The sequence below is a fragment of the Aspergillus chevalieri genome, chromosome 4 (genome assembly GCF_016861735.1).
Source record: "Aspergillus chevalieri M1 DNA, chromosome 4, nearly complete sequence".
Taxonomy (NCBI): Eukaryota; Fungi; Ascomycota; class Eurotiomycetes; order Eurotiales; family Aspergillaceae; genus Aspergillus; species Aspergillus chevalieri.
The window spans coordinates 2,693,544-2,714,150 of record NC_057365.1 but is presented as its reverse complement, the minus strand read 5'-3'; the positions used below and the strand labels follow the sequence as shown (position 1 = coordinate 2,714,150).

The window sequence follows — 20,607 nt, the reverse complement described above, 5'->3', positions numbered from 1 at the left end:
TGTTACGAATTACGCGTATGTGAGCTGGAAACAGCCTTTAGTCAATACAGATCTGACCTCCACAAGTTGTCCACTGAGTAGTGCGTAGACAGCGATTTGCTTTGCATAAAGATTTACCGGGAGTGTATTCATCTTTTTCTCGAAATCTTGGTAGCATTTTACCTCGTAATATACAAGTTGAGTAACAAATCTACTGCTGTACTTCAATAAATCTACGCGCTCTGATTGGCCAACTCAGAATGATAAGATACCAGGGTTCGAAGTGGGTAGCCCTAGATCAAATTATGCCCGAAACGGAATAAACCTAGGGCTTGACCCCGGCGGGTCGCTTAGGCGAGCCCTCCAGCCCACCTCCAAACTCGAAGCGCAAAGCCCACGCTAAGCCCGACGACCGTCCTTTCAGCGACAGACACGACCCGACAACCCATATTCCCTTCGCTTTTCGAGAGTACGATCGAAAAGCGACCTAGAGGAAAAGACCGCAAAAATGGCTGACACTGAATACGTGAGTTTTCGTCTGCGATGGTCATTTTATTCATGCAAGAAGACTAGTTATTGATACCTTTGCAGAACGCCGAGGAAGCTGCCGGTACGTTATCACTGCAAAACCTTTTCCTACCCTTGACCACGAACGATGCGTGATGGAACGGTATTCGATGGAAGTTGGGATAGAAGGATAATTTGTGGCGATGGGGATGGGGATGCGATGATGGAAGAAAGATCGATATCGAAGGAACAACACAACATGGAAGAACGAAGTCGCTGACTGAATTTGTCGCCGAATAGAGCTCAAGAAGAGAAGACAATTCCGGAAGTTTACCTACCGTGGTATTGACCTCGACCAGTACGTTCGCACTTCCTCTCGCAAGCTCTGAACCATCCGACATCCGACTCCGAAAGAACGCCATCGTCTATCCAACACCTCCCCTGCGATCGGATCGTTTTCTTTGGAGTCGGATGTTGGAATGAAGGACAACATACCACAGTTTGGAAGGATTTTATCTGACATGGACAACTTCCAGGCTCCTCGACCTTTCGTCGGAACAGCTCCGTGATGTCGTCCACGCCCGTGCCCGCAGAAGGTTCAACCGCGGTCTGAAGCGCAAGCCCATGGGTCTTATCAAGAAGCTGCGCAAGGCGAAGCAGGAGGCCCGCCCCAACGAGAAGCCCGACCTCGTCAAGACCCACCTCCGTGACATGATCATTGTCCCCGAGATGATCGGCTCCGTCATCGGTATCTACTCCGGTAAGGAGTTCAACCAGATCGAAGTTAAGCCCGAAATGGTTGGCCACTACCTTGCCGAGTTCTCCATCTCATAGTACGTCCTCCCTATAAAAACTCGAATCTGCTATGGAATAATGTGTGTATAGATGGCTAACAACCACACAGCAAGCCCGTCAAGCACGGTCGTCCCGGTATTGGTGCCACCCACTCTTCCCGTTTCATTCCCCTCAAGTAAACAAGTCGCTTTTGGAGTGTTGCGTGGGAGATTCGTTCGGCGTACGGATGTTGGGAAAGGAAAAAACCAAAATGGGTGGAATCCATTTTCATATACCTGGGTTCTTCTACTTGTATGTCAAGTGCGGGTCAGCTGTTTCCATCTCAATATAAAAAGAAGATTCTTGTCGGCCATGAAGGATCTTTAAACAACTCTGATGACGAAAGACAAGCCCCTTTTGGTCGCCCTGGCATGTGTGTTCCTGCATATGGGCCAGGGGGTCAAAAAGTTCACCTTTTCCTGTTGTTTTCTAGGTTAGGTAGGGATGGGTGTTTTAATTTTACGAATGAAGTTCATCTTATCGCGCTTTGTAATGCTTAGTCTATAAGGATGACTTATAGTATCATAACACATAGCTGCCACCCCCCCCAATAAGAACTACAGTAGTAATTTGCGCTTCGTGATTCTATGTCCGATGCCTACTGCGTCTATTGTCATCATCTTAGGGGTGCCTTGTCGGCTTTCTTCAGAGAACAAAAACGATTGATCACATTGTATTGCATAACGCAAAGGATTCTTCCCAGTCGAGCTTTACCTATTCTATTCCAGAAGTATACAATACGAGGGCTACGCATCTACAAAAGTAAGAACCTAAAGTAAGAATACGAACACAATCGAAACTGAATGGCACCAATTGACGCCCTTCATGCCTTTCCTCCAATCTCACCTGAACGGATCGGATTGGCCCCTTTGACGCAGTCATAGTTTCCCTGAGACACACTTTCCAGGGCTGAATGAACAAACTCAAATCGAACTCGCGTAGCTCAGTCGAACAATTCCTCAAGAGGAGTGCAGGACCGTAAACGTCTGGTGCGCTCGTTCTCCAAATGATTGGGTGAAACCTCGTCCCTGTCATGGTTCAAAGACTGCCTGTTTGCCGAAGCCCATCTGTTCTGCGACCCCATAGTGTAATTATCCTCTATGCTCTGGATGACGCCTATGCCACTTTCGTAATTTGCCAACGAGATCGACTTCTGCATCTGCCTCCTGAAACGCTCGTGTCGACACTCCTCGGTGGGGTGGGCGGGCCTATAAGGGGAATGAGAGAGACGCTTTCTTTCTAGTTTTCAACTCTCCCAGCTATGAGCAAGTATTGATTAAAGTAATGCATCTTGCCGGCTTATTGGACTTCGACCAAATCAGTCAACCAAAGGCTCCTTTTGTCACCGCCTGGGTTGCTATTACGTCGCTTGATGCAAACTTGCTCAGCTAGTATCGCACTTCCGTCATTTGGAGAGTCAGAACACTGGTCGCCTCGCACGTCTAGTTGTCCAGGTGGATGTAACGAATTCCCGGGGTTGACCCGGCCCTTCATGACCAAGATATCCCGCAATCCATCCGCAATGTCGGTATATAGGGCCACGTTGAGAGCGAGCTCGTCGCGATCTTTCATCCACAAGCGGTTGGCGGGTAGCAGGCGGCTCACCTCCACCATTTTCTTCCATTTGTAACTAATATCATGCGTTGCGAGGACGAGAATGAGAAGAACAAGTGGATCCTGCTTGCTCGGATATTGGGAGACAAAGGTGGATAGAAGAGTCGATCCCCGTGGAGGATAAGGAGGTGGTGCAAACATTGACTCCGGTCGTGGAAACGGCCAGTCTGGGTGTACAGGGTGGTGCCATTGGGTGTATAGGAACGGTGCGAATTGTAATGGATGTGCCATTTTGACAGCCTCGCGTCGTGAGCAATGCAGACGTCGACTCACGAGGACTGTCGAATGGGAAGTGTAGAAAGAGAGAAGAGTGACAAGCTAGATGTAACTGCTAAAGCTGTGATTATTGTCGAAGACTGTCCGCGAAATAAAGAACGGCAGTATCCAGAAAAACGAAGCTCGTGATATCATGAAACATAACGATATTGAAGTAAATAACGGTGCTCTTCGCGTATGCGACTGTTGGCGATGCCCAGTGCTAAATAAGTTTCGTCTGGGTGTTTCAGAGATCTTTTTAAGGACTCTTGATGTCTCAAAGAGGAAGGAAGCAGCACGCATACAGCTGAGACGAATTAGGAAACCGCGATTCACTTTCATGAATGAATGTCTTGACCGCAAGATCTTCCCCTTCTTGCTATCACTTTTTTTCCAACGTAGCAGAAACAACTCCCTCTATCTTCTCCCACTCCCTCTTAATCTCATCCCCCATGTTAGAAGGATCCAACCCATTCGCAGCAAACTCCTTATGCACCTCATAGAACGCCAACCGCACCATCCTCTTAAAACTAGGCATAGTGCAGCTCTCTGACTCCGTATTGACCAGTCCATTCAACAGCGACCAGATAATGAGACTGAAGTTCAACTCGAAGCGTTCAAGCGCAACGTCGTCATCCGAATTCGTATTTATCCCCTGGGACAGGTGGATAGCAAGCTTCGCCAGCGCCCATGCATGCACTTGGCGGATGGGGTGGGAGCTATAGGGGTAGACTTTTGAATCAATACGGATATAGCGAATTGCGGCTTGTACGAATGCTGTTTTGAAGCGTCCGCTGGAGAGTAAGGATGCGATCAATTCGTCCCGTATGGAGATATAGGGCTGTCTAGAGATGGACCATGCTGAGGTTTGGTCCAGGACATGCATGGCTGATTCCAGTTTGCGGATGGCGTCTGTTGGCTCACAGTCGGGAGCAGAAGCGGATTCCATGAAGGTTTGTGCTTTTGTTTCTGCCGATGCCAAAGCAGCACTGCCATGCGTTGTCGTCACGAACTTGTCTTCCGGTGTATCTGTGCCTCTGAAGCACTTCGAGCACTGGCAGTTAAAGTAGTATCGCTCTGAGAGCTCCTTGTGACGAACGTCGTACGGACTAGTAGCGTCAATATACGAGATGAAGATCTGCTCGTCCTTCTTGATCGGCCTGACAGCTTTGACGAAGAGTTCATCCCCGTCGAATCCAACAGTCGAGTTATAATCACAGCTATGGTTAATAAGGGCCGCGTATGGGTGCAAGTACAACCCAATCCGGTCATACAACGGATTTGTGAGGTTGAATGCATTAAGATCCAGCTAAAAAAACAAGTCAACATCCGCGACACAAGCCGCGATATGGTAATGAGAAGCATACCTTCGCACCAAAAGCCGAAATTATCTCTTCTTTCATATCAATCCCAGAATACATCTTCACAGCCTTCGCAGACAACGAAATCCGGTCCCACTGCGCCATATTCCGCTCTCTAATATCCCGGATATGCGTCTCCAGCTGGACGAAGAGATCAATTTCTTGAGTGTTATATTTCTTCTTCGCGCTGCGCAGTATCATCCGGAGCATTGCCCTGGCGTTGTTAGGGAGAACCCGAGGAGAGAGTTCTTTGAAGATCCGGCATTCATGAGAATGAGAAAACTTCCAGTCTTTGGCTTGACATGACTAGGAATAGTTAGCTTTACAATGTCACAGTGAATAGGAAGAGATAAAACATACCCTATCACAATACTTCACCACTTGACACCCAGTACACGCCCTCAAATCCAGATCTGCACCTGCATTCAACTGCCTCTTTCCAAAACACCCAGAGCACGTATCGCTCAATCGAAGCGTATCAAGCACCGCAACAAAGGGGGTGCTAATCTTTAGGACGTCTTCTCCGGTACGGATGTCTTCTGATGCGAAAAGACCTGTCCCCAGGCCATTGGGTGCAGGGCCGGGTGCTGTTCTTGTATGGACTGAAGGAAGGGGAGATCCAGCGGACATGCTGGTGCTCTATTGTCTGGAATAGCTCAAAGACTGCGTTTCGGATGGTTGTATGCTTCCCTAGTTACACGCGACTGTCCTTTGTTGCCAGACGAAGCTGTCTATAATGTATTTTGATTGGCCAATGGGTATTAGTCATCTAGAAGATTTTGTTCGATGAATTGGAAGGCTCTCGACAAAAAAGGAAAAATGGAGGAGTTCATTGGATTGAAGCGATAGGCTAAGATGAATAGAGCTATATATATTCAAAAACTTCGGGTAATACAGAGTATAGCTAAAAACCGAAATAGAAAGTTGAGATTGGATCTGGATATATCAACAGAAACATGCATAAAATACACGAAGTTGAAAAATTTCTTTTGTCGCTCAAACACGTAACATCATCTTACTAGAGTATAAAAACAGAAATAAAAACCAAGTTTTGCAATCAAGCAGTACTTGAATGCCAGGATCCCCAAAAGAAACGTATAATAATCTATAGACATGAATCCTTATCCGTTACGCCGAACAAGGCGACTTTTTCGACCGTCAAGACCAAATCGTGTGAAAAATTAGACCAAAATGAAATATAGGAAAGTTTTTGCTTTATCGGCTTATAGACCGTTGATGTTTTTACAGGACCTTGGTGCCGACGAATTCGGACCAGCTGCGGACCTCAGAGGGAATACCCTCAGCACGGGGCAGCTTGGCGTTCATGGCGGTGGCGAAGAGGAGGGCAGTCTAGAAATAGATGTTAGTGAATGTGACCAGAGATTAATTTAAAGCAGCTACATACCTTGGGTTCCATGAAGAGAGGGACACCGAAGTCGACGGCATTCCGTCTCATGACATAGTCTTCGTCGAGCTGAGTCTTACCACGGGTCTTGGCAAGGTTGAAGGCACCACGGATCTCGTACTTCTCAAAGACTTCACGGAGAGCACGCTTGTCGTTCTTGGGGAATTCGATCACTTGGACGGAGACGTCGCCCTTGGTGGCAGATTCGAGGTGGTTCTTAACCTCGGGGCTGGCGGCGTAGAGCTTGTAGCCGAGAGGGTTGACAAGGTCCACGATCTGGGAAAGGATGGGGCTGTTGATGTCACCACCGAAAAGGAGACCCTCACCAGGCTCAGGCATGCGGAAGTTCATCATGGACTGCATCGAGGCCCAGTAGGCGTCAACCAGGTCCTTACCGAAGCAAGCCATCTCACCAGTGCTGGACATCTCGACACCGAGGAAGGGGTCAGCACCGGCCAGACGGGTCCAACTGAACTGGGGAACCTTGGTGGCGAGGTAGTCACGCTTGGTCTTCATGAGGTCGACGGGCTCAGGGATGTCGCGGCCAACCAGGGCCTTGGTAGCAACGTCAATGAAGTTGGTACCCAGGACCTTGCTGACGAAGGGGAACGAACGAGAAGCACGAAGGTTGCACTCGATGACCTTCAACTGGGGCTCTGCACCCTCCTGGTCGGCCTTGATGATCTGCATGTTGAAGGGACCAGTGATGTTCCAGGCCTCGGCGACCTTCTGAGCGATCACCTTGACGCGGTCCATGACCGACTCCTCAAGGGCAGTGGGGGGAAGGACGAGAGTGGCATCACCAGAGTGGACACCAGCGGGCTCAACATGCTCACTGACAGCGTGCACCAAAAGCTTACCGCCCGAAGCAACAGCGTCGACGTCGATCTCCTGGGCACCCTCAATGAACTTGGTGATAACAACAGGATGGTCGGGGGAGACGGCACTGGCGTTCAGGAGCTTCTCCTTGAGCTCACCAGCGTTGTAGATGACGTTCATGGCAGCACCAGACAGGACGTAACTGGGGCGGACCAGGACGGGGTATCCCACAGACTCGGCGAACTGCTCGGCATCAGCGACGGAGGTGAGTTCCTTCCAGGCAGGCTGGTCGACACCAATGCTGTCCAGGGTCTGAGAGAACTTGTGACGGTCTTCGGCACGGTCAATGTCCTGAGGGTTGGTACCGAGGACGTGAGCGCCACCAGTCTCCTGCAGACGGAGGGCAATGTTCTGAGGCAGCTGACCACCTACGGAGACAACAACACCGCTGGCACTCTCGAGCTCGTAGATATCCATGACACGCTCGTAGCTGAGTTCCTCGAAGTAGAGTCTGTCAGCAGTGTCGAAGTCAGTGGAGTAGGTCTCAGGGTTGTAGTTGATCATAACGGTCTTCTTGCCCATCTCACGGAGGGAGAGGGTTGCGTTGACAGCACACCAGTCGAATTCAACGGAGCTTCCAATACGGTAGACACCGCTTCCTAGGATAAGAGTGCCGTGGTCATCGAAGGAGACATCGTGAGAGGTGGCGTTGTAGGTGGTGTAAAGGTAGTTGGTGTCAGCGGGGAACTCAGCAGCCAGGGTATCGATACGCTTCACCCAGGGTCTGATACCGAAACCCGTCCTGCGGGCACGGACCTCGTCCTCGGTAGATCCGACAAGGAGAGCGATCTGCTTGTCAGAGAAACCAAGCTTCTTGGTGCGGAGCATCATCTCCTCCTGGATGCCAAAGAGGCTACCGATCTCCTTGAGCTCGTTCTGGCAGTCCACAATGTTCTGGAGCTTGTACAAGAACCACTTGTCGATCTTGGTCAGCTCGTGGACCTTGTCAACCGAGTAGTTCTCGTGGAGCATGGCCTGACCAACGGCCAACCAGCGGCGATCAGTGGGGTTCTTGAGGACCTCATCCAAGTTCTCGAACGTGTCGCCCTGGAAGCCAAGGTATCTGGGGTCGACCTGGCGGATAGCCTTCTGGAAGGACTCCTCGAAGGTACGGCCAATGGCCATGACTTCACCGACAGACTTCATGGCACTTCCGATGTCACGGTTGACGTGCTGGAATTTGCTCAAGTCCCAACGGGGGATCTTGGTGACGATATAGTCCAAACTAGGTTCGAAGTTGGCGGTGGTGGTCTTGGTAACAGCGTTGGGGAGCTCAGGGAGGGTATGACCCAAACCGATCTTGGCAGCAGTGTAGGCCAGAGGGTAACCGGTAGCCTTGGAGGCCAGAGCAGACGAACGAGACAGACGGGCGTTGACCTCAATGACACGGTAGTCAAGTCCATCGGGCTGCAGAGCATACTGGACGTTACATTCACCAACGACACCCAAGTGACGGATGATCTTGATGGCGGCAGTACGGAGCATGTGGTACTCCTCATCCGAGAGGGTCTGACTGGGGGCGACAACGATACTGTCACCGGTGTGAATACCAAGAGGGTCGAAGTTCTCCATGTTGCAGACAGTAATGCAGTTGTTGGACGCATCCCGGACAACCTCATACTCAACCTCCTTCCAGCCCTTGAGCGACTTCTCAACCAGAATCTGCGGGGCAAGGGTCAAGGAGCGGGAAGCCAAGTCCTTTAGTTCTTGCGGGTTGTTGGCGAAACCGGAACCCAGGCCACCCAAGGCATAGGCCGAACGGACAATGATGGGGTATCCAACGGACTCAGCAGCCTCCAAAGCCTCGTCGACGGTGCCAACAGCGATGGACTCAGCAATGGGGATGTCAATCTCCTTCAGGGCCTGGGCGAAAAGGTCACGGTCTTCACTAGTCTCGAGGGTCTGGATGCTGGTTCCCAGAACCTTGACACCATAGCGGTCAAAGGTACCCATGCGGTTCATCTGGACACCCAAGTTCAAAGCAGTCTGACCACCGAAGGCAAGCATGATACCATCAGGCTGTTCTCTCTCAATGACGTGGGTGACATATTCCGGTGTGACTGGGAGGTAGTAGACTTCGTCTGCGAGCTTGTGGTCGGTCTGAATGGTAGCAATGTTGGGGTTGATAAGGACGGACTGGATGCCGGCTTCCTTGAGAGCCTTCAGGGCCTGAGAACCTATTTTCGTAAGACATCCAAGTTAGCTATATATTCCTTCTCTGTCTTGCCGCCCCTTCTTCCTTCCAGACATTGTACCAATCCTCCCCCAACTCCACATGTTATAGTCGACTTACCGGAATAGTCGAATTCTCCGGCCTGTCCAATGCTGATACCGCCACTACCAATAACCAAGACCTTCTTGACATCAACCAAGTTGCTACCAGGTTTCACAGCCCCGCTATTGAGGTAAGAGGTGGCAGAGGGAGGGTTAGAGGTCTCCGAGGCCAACCGGCGGAGGGTACTCGAGAAGTTCCTCAGCTGCTGGGACCGCAATGATGAAGCGGTCTTCTGTTGCGAACGCAAAGTCGATGCCGTCGAACGAACCGTAGGGGTCTGAGAGGTGAAGGCGCGCAATGCGCGAGCGGAGGGACGGGTTTCAGCAAAACATCGCTGACGCAGGAGGGCGGACGAAGCCTGCCCACAACGAGCAGCGAGAACCATTGCGCACTGCGCTGCCAGTCAAAAGGCAGAGGATAATAAAGAAAAGGAAGGGATAGAAGGACGACGACGACTCGAGCCAATTGATTGAGACGGTGACTCTTTTGTCTCTGCCCTCCCTGATATATAATGTCAGGTCAAAAAAAGGTGATATCGCAGTGGTGGGTAGGTGGGTGGTAATTTTTTTGGGGATCTTTTTTTCCCGCCAGTCAGGTGACCTGGAATTTTTCTCGGAAGATCTTTGATTCCTGGTGTTTCCGCTCCGTTGTTACACACCCAAGAAAAATCCGGGGAAGGATGGAGGAATTAAGAAAAATTGACTCACCTGGAAGAATTGAAAAGGGAAAAAAAGAGAGAGAGAAGAGAAAGAGAAGAAGAGGAATAGAAAAAATAGCAAAAAAATATAGCGACCTGCTATGAGTCAATGCCCGGGAATGAGGCCGGTATGAATCAGTACTGATATGTATTGGTATTATATTTTGATACACAGGTACACAGCAGAAAAAGTAGTGGGAGCTCCGGTGCACGGAGGGGTTTTCTACCGCCTAGTCCTTCCGCCAATTATAATCTGACTTTGTCACTGCAGACCTGATAGTCTGCAATCAGAATCAAAAATGATTGGCCCAGGGTAGCACCCTAATTCTCCAGTTAGTCGATCATCGCTGAATTGAGCTAATGATAACAACCTTTTGTTGAGCTTTTTTTCTTTCTTCTTTTGCCCCTGCGTTTTTCAACCACATGATTTTTCCTGTTCAGCTGATACCATTGCTCTTCAATGCGACAGCGGGGTGAGGCTTGGAAAATGGACTGCCCAGATGCCCAGACCTGAGAAATTAGAAAGTCCCCGGGAAATACTGTGGGCACCGTCCCTGAGGGTCCCATGGATACTCCATAGTTCTCTGTAATATATTTACGGTAAAATACGGTACAGAAACTGCGACACCGGAGAGTCCTCACAGTCTGATAGGCGCTCGGTTGTCCACGGCCAATCGCTCAGCGTTGATGTCGCAACTCTATTTGCAACAAGATCTCCTTCAACTACGAAACCAGTGATCAAGAACAACGTCAGTCGTGTAAGATTGTGTAGCAAAACCGTTGTTGAATGTCACGGACAATAACAGACGTTGCATTGGCCTAATCTGCAACTCCCACTTGACCATTCAGCCCACTCCACGGCCCGGTCTGTTTCTCAATGGGACTCGACTTCGACCGTGAACTAGAATCCTGTGCATCTTCGAAAACATCCTGCAAGTCTTGGTTCAACGTGTCGCAAATCTCCTCCAATGTCTGCAGTGCCTCGTGCGCAGTCTCTCCGCCTTCCACAATCTTTTGCGCTACGTACTCCTGCTCATGTTCTCGTGCAGCTCCAGAAGCAAACGCCCATGCTTCTGCCAATGAAGTAATCTCGTCTGGGGGTGCAAGTTCCCGAGGAGTCAGGGAACCCCGAGAACCCCCTGTGGCATGCTTGAAACGGGGTTGACGAGAGAGAAGAGGGTATTCAGGAAGAAGGTGGCTCTCATCACCTAGACGATTGAGGATGCGAAGGGTGGTAGTTTTCTCTTTGGAAAGCATGCCCGACAGATAAGACTTTTGTAGAGACAATCCTCGTTGATATTTGGAGAGCGGAAGGAGACGTTCATTTGCAAAAGACATGACATCCATAGGTTCGAGAGTTAGAGGTTCCTCAACTGTAGGCTTGTCGTTGTCGTCAGACGGTTCTTGGGGTTTAGCAGGGCCTGGAGCGACAGGTTGACAAGCTTTTGCAGCGATTTCCAGAAGAGCTCGACGAGTCTCTACATAAGCCGTATACTGTTGCATTATTTGAGTCCTGCGTTCCTCAAGTAAGTTCGCCGCATCCTCAATTTCCTCGGCAGATAGCTCCTCTGTTGGACCCTCATCATTGGCGCCAACACTCATCAGTTTCTCCTCAACCCATTGGACCAGTGCGTCTCGTGTCCGCTGTAAAGCCTGGATCTTGCTTGCTGATGAAATATCACCATTGCCAGTGTTTTTCCTATCATCATGTTGTGCCTTGAGCTCTTCAAATAGCTTCTTCTCCCTCTCCAATTGTGCCCTTGCACGGATGACTGCCCTCTCGAGTTTATGGACTAGCGCTTCGACACCCTCTTCCCTAGAGCCTCCCTGCCTCCCATCCTCATATTCACCGATCCGTTGGAGGTGTTGATTTTGGTCCTCGGTTTTGCCAAATTGTTCTAGTTCCGCCGTCTGCCGTCCCTTCAATTCTTGCAGATAATGCTGAAAGACTTGGAGTTTCGCATTTCGACGACGGTCTCGGAGGAGTACAAGATATGTTTGTAGTTCGTAGTTGGGAGCCGGTGCTGTCGTTGTCTCTGGTCTGGCTTTCCTCTGCTGCGCTTTCGATGCCAGGTTATCGGACACAGATTGGTATTCCTGTCTTGCAGCCACGTTCGCGCGGAGTGCCTCCAGATATTCTTTCCTCGGACCAGTGAGCTCCAGTGGAGCCCGTTTCACTACGTCAACGACGGCCTCGTGAGGGGCACAGAGGACGAGGTGGGATTCCGCATGGGGATTTGGTTGTTCGGGATCCTCTTCGGCGAATGTAATTTGCGAGCGAAGGTATGAGGTCAAAATTTGTCGGATACGTAACGCTTCTTGACGGCTCTTGATGTAAGGGCCTAATTGCCTCGCAAAAGGAGGAATGTGGCTAGTTGTCGCAGAGTCAGTCGTACGAGGTTCACTGGCCATGGGGAAGGAGTTCTCGGGAAATTTGTTTAGGGAATGGAATTATTGACGTCAGGACCTGATCCACATGAACCTGAAATAAAGTGGAATGTGGAAATGTTCAATTCATAAACAAAAATCAGCGATGTTCACTCGCCAATGCTAGTAGCCACTGTTTACGGATTCTCCGTCTGGAATGACTTCACCCTGTATTCGCGAGCACGTGACTGAGCAGCACTCTGTGGCAGCGCATCGTCAAATGAACGACTTTAAGACTAGTGGTGTTCAGATCCTAAGCAAGGGCGATGTTCCTTCATCGTTCTGACACAAAATATTTCACAAAAATGAATCTGAGCCGTCAATTGTGCCTCGCCCCAAAAGCCTAAGGCGCAGCGGTTATCTCCGGGCCATCTGTGTGCCCTAGTGCCTGAGGCATGAATTAAGCTAGCGCTGTTATTGGCATGGATATAGTAACATCGCATAAATCCATCATTTTGACAGCTCAGCCTTGGGCTTTTTTTCTCCTCTGGTCTTATCGTACAAATACCATCACAATTTCATCTGCATTCACACACTGGGATTTCAACAGATACTTCGTTACGCATGCCCCATGGCAACCATGAGTGACCTTTGTTGACATTTTATATTACCAGCGTTACTCTTGTCCATGTTTGCTATGTTCTGAAACTCCCTGCATTCTTGATCAAGGGGTTTGCTTTTCCTTTTCAGCCTGAGGAAACTCTCATTTGTTTTTAAATTAAAGCGCGTTGCCTGAACAGGAAGGGCAGTTGTCCAGCCATCATTTTGATCACCTGATCCTCTGCCTACTATAAGCCCCAGTCTTGAACCTCCAACATCCTCTATCCATCACACTGCTCTCTTCCTTTAATTGTCTTTCACCATTCATCCGATGATAATGGCACCGGAATCGAATCCCTCTCTCACACCATGCCCAAGACGACGACCTCGTGCTGCGACAACTATGCACCCAACCACTCCACTGGGCCCTCCTGCCATCTCTCTTAGCCAGAGTCCAGCTGGTGATTATAGTGGCCTAGGAACAGCCTCAGGTACGCGACTTTTTTGTGTCACCAGAGAACAAAGAGAAAAAAGAGCCCAGCTAATTAACAATTGCCTCAGGTCCGCTGCGTCACCCAAAGCCCTTGACACCATCCGACCTTCACTCCATGGTTGAGAGGGAACAGGAAGCAATGGTATGTACTAGAAGCCTGCGGAATAGAGTAATATTTGTGAGGCTAACGCAATGCCCTCAATAGGTGAACCGTCTATCAAGAGAGCTTTCCATTCTTCGCCAGCAAACAGCCTCCGTGGCATCAACAACATCATCTACCTCGACAACATTCAACGACCCAATAGAAACCCTTCATTCGTCACCTTACCTTGGTACACGACATCGGTCTTCCTCCAGTCTCAGTTCTTCTTATATTCCCGCCGTGCAAGAATCAAGAGCCGGAAACATTGGTATCGCCGCAACGCGCGAGAATGGGTTGTCGCTTTCGCGACCAGGTCGGAGTCGGCAGCAGTCGTTCAACTCTGTTCAACCCTCCGGATCGGCTTCACCGTCACTGTCATCATCGCTGCAGCAGGTCGACCATTTTCCGCGCCGGCGGTCAGTCTCTCACACTCATGTTACTTCACCAACTGCCATTTCCCGACTAGAGGAGACTGCTCAGCATTGTGGAGACTTTGAATCGATCAAGCGTGAAAATGAGGCATTGCGTCAACGAGTGCGAGATCTGGAGCTGGCTCTCAAAAAATCCCAGGAACGTGGACCGACGTCTCCAAAGGCGAGCTAAAGGAGACATCCACTGCAGGCAGTGATTGACGTGAAATGATCTTTTCCATTCTCTTTATTTTTATCTTATAGCTTAGCGGGTTTTGGGTTATACATACAATAGCGAGAATCAACAAACCTTGGTCTGCGACCAATTAACTTGAATACAAGCCTTAATCACATGCTTAGTACCCACTATGGCGGTGCAGGATGCCCCTCAATACGTCATTTGTGGCGCAGCTATTGCCAGGCGGAACAATTACTGTAAATAAAAGCACCAGCTAACCCTGATCCTTTCTTTCCATCCATCATCCCTCTGATATCCTTCTCGATTCTTTCTCTTCAATTTCTTCTTACACGATTACCTGAATTCAATCCATATTCGCCATGTCGGAGCGCTCTACTGTTCACGTCTCGGACATCTCGTCCGATACCACTGAGAAGGAGGTCCAGGACTTCTTCAGCTTCTGGTATGTTCAGCAAGTCCGTATTCGAAGACAATGGCTGAATGATTGTTCATAGTGGAAAGATTACTGCCCTTTCTCTGACCCCTGTCTCTGGCGATGCCAACGCCCCAAAGTCTGCATCCGTGACTTTCGAAAAGGAAGCGTGAGTTGTCACCATACCCCGCACCCATCGCCCTTGATCAATCTGAAACACTAAACTGAAAACGAATAACAGTGCTGCTAAGACCGCTCTACTCCTCGACCAGACCCAATTGGGCGCCTCCTCCGTCCACGTTCAGGCCGCCCAGACCTTCGACGACATCGCCGGTGGCCAAACCGCCCAAGCAACTGAGGCCAAGGACGAGAACCACCACGAACTCGAACAAGAAGACAAACCTCGCTCCCGCATTGTCGCCGAATACCTTGCTCACGGCTATTCGCTGAGCGACAACGCAATCCAGAAGGCCATTGCCCTTGACTCGAAACATGGATTCTCCTCGCGCTTCACGTCGGTGCTCGGCAACTTCGACAAGAAGTACCAGGCCACTGACCGTGCTCGTGGTCTGGACCAGAACTACAAGCTCAGCGATAAGGCCACTAGTGGATGGCGTGGACTGAACTCGTACTTCGAGAAGGCTCTGGGTACCCCGTCTGGCCGCAAGCTGCGGGACTTCTATCTTCAGACTGACAAACAAGTGCGGGAGGTTCACAATGAGGCCCGGAGACTTGCAGACTTGAAGGCTGGCAAGGGAGAGGTTGAGTCGGAGGATGTTCCTGCTGCCGCAACGGCTGCTAATGTTGCTCCTGGAACGGCGGCTCCTAACACGACGGCTCCTGCTCCGCCGGCCTATACTGCCGCGCCTTCGGAGAAGGCTTGAATGATGACTGGGATATTTATGATTCATTGTGTATAGTTGCTTCTTCATGATACGCAGTATATGTTTTTCATTCATGAGACGCCTTTGCTTCTGGAAAAGCATCTTTCAGTTCAATGTATAGCTTCAATTAAATGTTGTTACACAACTACCAAACCCCAAACAATTTATCATACATGGCCGTGAAAAAGAAATAGAAAGATATCATAAACCCGATAACCCAAACACCATTCTATATGTTACACAGGTTATTTTTGATACTTCTTCGCCTCAATCTCTTCCAACCGATGCACGGGATTGCTCTCAAGCTTTGTGTTCTTGGTGTCCTCGGATTCGACCTGCGAGTGACGAGGCTCACCACGGAATTCAGGAAGGGTCTTTCCTGCCGAGACGGGGTCTCGCTGCTGGGCGCCGCTCTGGCGCTCGGGGTCGGGGGATTGGCGGCCGGGGTTGGGGGCGGACATTTTCGGTTGTATTCAGTGGTATAAATTCGAGGAGAGAGTAGTTTGAATATCTGGTGGAATTGTCAGTTAAGGTATGTAGAAATAGGGTTCAGCGGAATTCCCCATACCTTGAGCTTGGCTCTCAGGAGTGACACAGGATATAGCAGAGGTAGACTTGTTTGCTTGAGGAATGAAGGAACGAAAAGAGAGGACTTAAGTAGCATCCAGAAGATGAGAACATCACGGCCAAACCGGGTATTCCATTCAGTCCTCCATCATCATGACGTTGAGAGGTTCCACCTTGGAACTGTGGCTAGTGGGGTGGCGGGTGGTTACCGGATTGGGAATGTTGTATTCCTCGTCACACTCTAGCTACCTTAGTCTACGGGATCAATGTTGGGTATGTCTTTATGGCTCACGTGGAATTATACTATGTTTTCTCTCTTCTCTCTTCTATAATAACTTGAGATGCAATTTAATGAATCAAAAATTTGATTTTAAAATCATGGCATGACACAACATACATAACACTCACGTTCAATGACATGATTAATAGCAGGGGAATCTGTGCAGTGCAAAAGTTGAAATTGAATGAAAAAAGAGATTCATGAACATCGACTTTTGGGGAAGAAACAGGGGAGAAGATATAGATGGCGAGAAGAAAATGGAGGAAAAGGAAATGGTAAACCAAAAAGGGGAACATGATCTACATGACATTGAATAAGGAATATGGGCATACATCGCGTTATGGTCGAGTCCAGCCGTCCACCGAAACCAGACGAGACAAGCAGGACTGCTGGATATCAGCTGGTGTTTTTTTGTTTCCCATGCCCAAAAAATATGTCCAAGATTGGGCATGGGATGGAATTTCAAATGGCATGTCTTTATGTTATGTCATTCAACTGGTACCGTCAACCCAAGCGCCTCGGTGGCTAGCTGACAGTACCCCACTTGTTTCTGTCTTTTTTGTTCGTCTCTATATCTATTGGCCGTTAGTCGTCATGCCTGCAGCAGCTGCAGCAGCTTGGGCGTTAGCTGCTTCCATGGCTTTCTGGTCTGCTTGATGGAAGACAGCCTGGAGCACCTGCTGCTCTTCCACATTCAGAATATTTGTCAGATTCTCGTAAAGCTGAGGCTGCTCTTGTTGGAGGCCTGTCGATGTGGTTAGCAATGTGCTTTACATAGTACATGAATTGTACATACCAAGCAAGACATTCTTGAACAAGCTGTAAGGTTCAACCTTGTCCAAAGGTGTCTCGAGGAGGCTCTCTTCGTCGAGCTCGTCCTCATCGTCGTCGCCGCCGTAGGACCCGAATTTCTGAGCCTGAATTATGCCTGTTAGCCATGATTGTGGATTTTGATGACTTGTGCCACAAACCTCTTGGTTCAAGAAATCGATATAAGCAGCGCTCTCGTCGGGAACATCTCCTTCAAGTGCTCCCTCGACTTCCTCCTCAGCCCACTCAATCTCACCGTCCCAGTCGTTGCCCTCTTCGTCTTCTTCGCCTTCGTCCTCGTAGGCAAAGTCGGACTCCCTGGTTGACTCTTCGCGATCTATATAGTACGTTAGTACAACAATATCCTCAATCAGGTGGGTCTAAAAGAAACATACTCCTAATCGCTGCGGGCAGGGTCTGGAAAAGTCTAGTGATACCCTGAAGTAACCGGGGCCAGCCCTGCTGCACACTGGCAGGAACGTCGTTACCCTTCAGTGTCAGAAGCGAGCTGATAGCCGCAATCGACAACTTCTTGTCGTGCACCCGTTTGAAGTTGTCAATGCTAGAGAACCAGGTGCTGAAGAACTTGTTCGTCCAGCCGTGGGATTCGAGAACCTGGAGACTGAGAACAGGGTTGTAGTAGATGGCATTGATGACCATCTCCATGAGATGGATCTTGTAGGACTTGGTCCTTGTCTCACCGGCGTCAATGACGCGCATTGCCAGCTCAATGAAAAGGGGAATGTATTGGTCAATGTAACCCCGGAGGTTCAACATGATCGTCTCTGCCAGTTTGCATCCGCATATCCGGTCGACACCACCAACCTTTTCGTCCCGGAAAATGTCCTCGACCATGCCAACGACGGCTGCAAGGTATGCTGGGTTCTGGACAATCATCTGAGATCCATAGGTGACATAGTTGTCCAGTGCAGGGAGCATGTCCTCCAAATACAACTCAGCACCAGACTTAAAGGTCTTGTGGATCAATTCGAAAGCCTGCCACATGGTGGGAGAGATAGACTTGGATGCAAATGTGCAGCTGTCAATGATCTCAAAGATCTCGTTGTAGAGATCATAGAGTTTGTTCTCAAGCGTGATGCTAATCACAGGCATGAGGATAGTCTCGAGGTGCAAGAGCACGTCTGGCGTGCTCTCGAGGGTGAGAATAAGGGTTCCAATGGTTTGCAGAACACCAAGAGCGGTAATACTCTTGTCATCCAAGAAATCACCAAATCCATCATCGTCACCCTTGGCGGCGTTTCTCTCCAAAAGCTCACCGACGATACGCATGTAAGTATCGCGCAGCTGCTCACTCAGCGCCACGGCGAAAGGTGTAAGTTCAGCAGAGAAGACCTCAACAAAGTCCTCCATGACGTTGGCAAGAGCGTCGACATCGACTTCGTTAGCAAGCTTGAGAAGCTGTTGCATGATTTGCGGGATGTTCTGCTGCATCGAGGTTCTGATGATGTCGTGTCGGATAAGAGGTTGCAGGGCAAGAGAAGCCTCAACCCTAACAGGCAAGTCCGGATCGGTCATGGATTCGAGGATGTTCCTGTAGATGATCATGAGGTTGTTGGGGTCCTGGAAATCGAGCTGCTCGAACTTCTCCAGGGTGTCGCAAGCACGAGCCCTGAGGAAGCCGTGGGGGCTGCGGAACTCGGGGAAGACGTGACGGACGAAGAAGTATTCCACTTGATCGGCAATAGGGCTCTTCTTGCCCAGGATGACAGAAGACAAGGAGCCGATCATGCGCAGGGCGCCCTCCTTCTCCCTTGGCAGCTTCTGCTCATCGGGTGCAGATTCGTATTTGCTCACCACGCCGTTGACAAAGTGGAGGATGGAGAACGTCTGCTTCTTTCGGTTCTTCGTAAGCGCAACTAGGAAATTCGTGGCTGCGACGTCTGGAGCGGACACCTCCTCGTAGTAGTTCAACTTCCGGTGAAGATACTCGGATGGGTCTGTCTGGAAGAGCTCGATGTCTTCATCGGATTGGCACATAATCGGGAAGATGAAATGAGCGATGAGGTTGTCCATGTGCGCCTTAAGATGGTCCCACATCACCTTAGGCTTGACACATTCTTCCAGGTAAATCAGGGTGTAGGAAAGCGCCGGGCTGCTGAGCCATTGACCGTTGACCCACTTGTCGATCTGCTGCAGATATCCTTTGAGAATCTCCGGGGCGAAGGTGGTGATGAAAGTCTTAGCGAAAGGAGTGTAGTCGGGGGTACTGGTCTTGCTCATAGTGGATGGGTTTCCGTATCTGATGGAGCGAAACATGGATTAGCATTGTGTTTGGCAAAGTATGTGCGCAAACAGATTCGAAGGAAATACCTAATGAAAAGACGGTTCAAGTTGGCGTAAGACCACTTCTTGCACTTCCACCAATGGTTGAGTTCTCTCTCTTCCTTCTCTTCCATCATGGAATTGGCAGGAGGGTCCTTGGCGACAACTCGTAGGAATAGTGTACACCAGTCGACAGTCGCCTGGTGAGTCTGGAGGGCCGGCGAGAGTTCGAACTAAACGACAACCGTCAGTAACCGCCCTCTACATTCGTCCGACTCTTGCGGGGTTTGCCGTACATATATCGCATGTTTATACGATTTAACAACAATGCGAAGCATCTCCGCCGCCTCTAAACTCTCTTCGTCAACAAGTCGCAATCCGATATTCAGCAGCTGAGGGAAAGTGTGCTCGACAATCTTGTCGAATTCTTCCCTCTTGTCCCCACCCTTGAAACGGTACACACGGCAGATGGCCATCAGACACTGCAGGCCTGCGTACACCGAGTTTGCGTCATTGGCACTCAACAGCTGAATCGTGATATCCAGGAACCCGGGCCAGTGTTCGGGGAAGTCATTTTGGAGAATTTTCTGCAGAAGAGGGACAAACTGGGCGCGAACATTCGGGGGCGTCGATGCCAGGGCCGGAATCAAGCGTTCTCTAAATCCTGGCTTCTCCTCCTCGCGAATCGGTGTGCGCAGTGGGTTATCTTCGAGGGGTGCCCAACCCCGGTTGATGCGGTTCTTCAGGTAAACACCGGCTATGATGGAATTATACACCGATTAGACTCACGCCATAAACTCCGTGTTATCGATAAGAAGAAAAAGTAAGGGGGCGGAGGGGTCCTCGAAAATTTTTGGGTCCCCAGCGGGGTTCGGGGTGTAAAAAAAATTAGAGGAAAAAAAAAAAAAACCTACCCGAAAGTTGAACGGCGTTGACCTGCTCCGCTTGCAAAATATCCAAAAGCGCATTTATAAACCCAGGCTGCGTCTCGGCCTAAAAATTTCCCAAGAAAATTTCGAAATCAGTATGGCCTCCCGAAAGCCCCTTCGTACCACCACGACGTACATATTTCAGATCCAATTCAGCCTGACGTCGAATATCCGCATTTGGGTCGAGCGTAGATTGTATGCGGTCTCGGAGGGCGGCGACGTCCATTTCGTACCAATATCAGGCCTCCGGCGCCAGTAATCCAACTCCAGGAAAGGAAAATAGAAGAAAGAACAAAAATAGGGGAAAATGGGAAGGAGCGCGGAGACAAGAGAGAAAAGAAAAAGAATAAAAACCCCCGATATGCCGTGGAGAGGCGGGCGATGGAGGAGGGACGAGGAGCAGAGAGGGTCGAAAAAGATAAGTT

At 49.8% G+C, this 20,607-nt stretch overlaps 9 protein-coding genes across 9 annotated transcripts; 3 read left to right on the top strand and 6 right to left on the bottom strand.

Moving 5' to 3' along the window:
• Nucleotides 1–487: 487 nt before the first annotated feature.
• Nucleotides 488–1,460, top strand: RPS15 (40S ribosomal protein uS19; the record flags this gene model as incomplete). Its single annotated transcript, XM_043279239.1, has 5 exons — nucleotides 488–505; nucleotides 571–589; nucleotides 787–844; nucleotides 1,023–1,319; nucleotides 1,391–1,460. 5 exons carry the CDS (start codon nucleotides 488–490, stop codon nucleotides 1,458–1,460), a joined length of 462 nt encoding a protein of 153 aa, XP_043136938.1.
• Nucleotides 1,461–2,619: 1,159 nt separating this feature from the next.
• Nucleotides 2,620–3,165, bottom strand: ACHE_40979S (uncharacterized protein; the record flags this gene model as incomplete). Its single annotated transcript, XM_043279238.1, has 1 exon — nucleotides 2,620–3,165. One exon carries the CDS (start codon nucleotides 3,163–3,165, stop codon nucleotides 2,620–2,622), a length of 546 nt encoding a protein of 181 aa, XP_043136937.1.
• Nucleotides 3,166–3,571: 406 nt separating this feature from the next.
• On the bottom strand, nucleotides 3,572–5,180 carry ACHE_40978S (S-adenosylmethionine-dependent methyltransferase; the record flags this gene model as incomplete). The annotated part of the gene is made up of 3 exons (XM_043279237.1): nucleotides 3,572–4,498; nucleotides 4,557–4,856; nucleotides 4,911–5,180. 3 exons carry the CDS (start codon nucleotides 5,178–5,180, stop codon nucleotides 3,572–3,574), a joined length of 1,497 nt encoding a protein of 498 aa, XP_043136936.1.
• Nucleotides 5,181–5,792: 612 nt separating this feature from the next.
• On the bottom strand, nucleotides 5,793–9,494 carry CPA2 (carbamoyl-phosphate synthase (glutamine-hydrolyzing) CPA2; the record flags this gene model as incomplete). The annotated part of the gene is made up of 3 exons (XM_043279236.1): nucleotides 5,793–5,900; nucleotides 5,956–9,011; nucleotides 9,128–9,494. 3 exons carry the CDS (start codon nucleotides 9,492–9,494, stop codon nucleotides 5,793–5,795), a joined length of 3,531 nt encoding a protein of 1,176 aa, XP_043136935.1.
• A 1,131-nt stretch (nucleotides 9,495–10,625) lies between these two features.
• On the bottom strand, nucleotides 10,626–12,218 carry ACHE_40976S (uncharacterized protein; the record flags this gene model as incomplete). The annotated part of the gene is made up of 1 exon (XM_043279235.1): nucleotides 10,626–12,218. One exon carries the CDS (start codon nucleotides 12,216–12,218, stop codon nucleotides 10,626–10,628), a length of 1,593 nt encoding a protein of 530 aa, XP_043136934.1.
• An 886-nt stretch (nucleotides 12,219–13,104) lies between these two features.
• ACHE_40975A (uncharacterized protein) lies at nucleotides 13,105–14,011 on the top strand (the record flags this gene model as incomplete). Its single annotated transcript, XM_043279234.1, has 3 exons — nucleotides 13,105–13,264; nucleotides 13,335–13,408; nucleotides 13,472–14,011. The coding sequence occupies 3 exons, from the start codon at nucleotides 13,105–13,107 to the stop codon at nucleotides 14,009–14,011; spliced, it is 774 nt and encodes a 257-aa protein (XP_043136933.1).
• Nucleotides 14,012–14,376: 365 nt separating this feature from the next.
• vip1 (putative actin cytoskeleton protein (VIP1)) lies at nucleotides 14,377–15,313 on the top strand (the record flags this gene model as incomplete). The annotated part of the gene is made up of 3 exons (XM_043279233.1): nucleotides 14,377–14,459; nucleotides 14,512–14,598; nucleotides 14,671–15,313. 3 exons carry the CDS (start codon nucleotides 14,377–14,379, stop codon nucleotides 15,311–15,313), a joined length of 813 nt encoding a protein of 270 aa, XP_043136932.1.
• A 245-nt stretch (nucleotides 15,314–15,558) lies between these two features.
• ACHE_40974S (uncharacterized protein) lies at nucleotides 15,559–15,774 on the bottom strand (the record flags this gene model as incomplete). The annotated part of the gene is made up of 1 exon (XM_043279232.1): nucleotides 15,559–15,774. The coding sequence occupies one exon, from the start codon at nucleotides 15,772–15,774 to the stop codon at nucleotides 15,559–15,561; it is 216 nt and encodes a 71-aa protein (XP_043136931.1).
• Nucleotides 15,775–16,735: 961 nt separating this feature from the next.
• ACHE_40972S (putative nonsense-mediated mRNA decay protein (Nmd5)) lies at nucleotides 16,736–20,408 on the bottom strand (the record flags this gene model as incomplete). The annotated part of the gene is made up of 8 exons (XM_043279230.1): nucleotides 16,736–16,905; nucleotides 16,957–17,077; nucleotides 17,132–17,307; nucleotides 17,366–19,230; nucleotides 19,302–19,486; nucleotides 19,550–20,010; nucleotides 20,168–20,246; nucleotides 20,319–20,408. The coding sequence occupies 8 exons, from the start codon at nucleotides 20,406–20,408 to the stop codon at nucleotides 16,736–16,738; spliced, it is 3,147 nt and encodes a 1,048-aa protein (XP_043136930.1).
• Nucleotides 20,409–20,607: the final 199 nt, after the last annotated feature.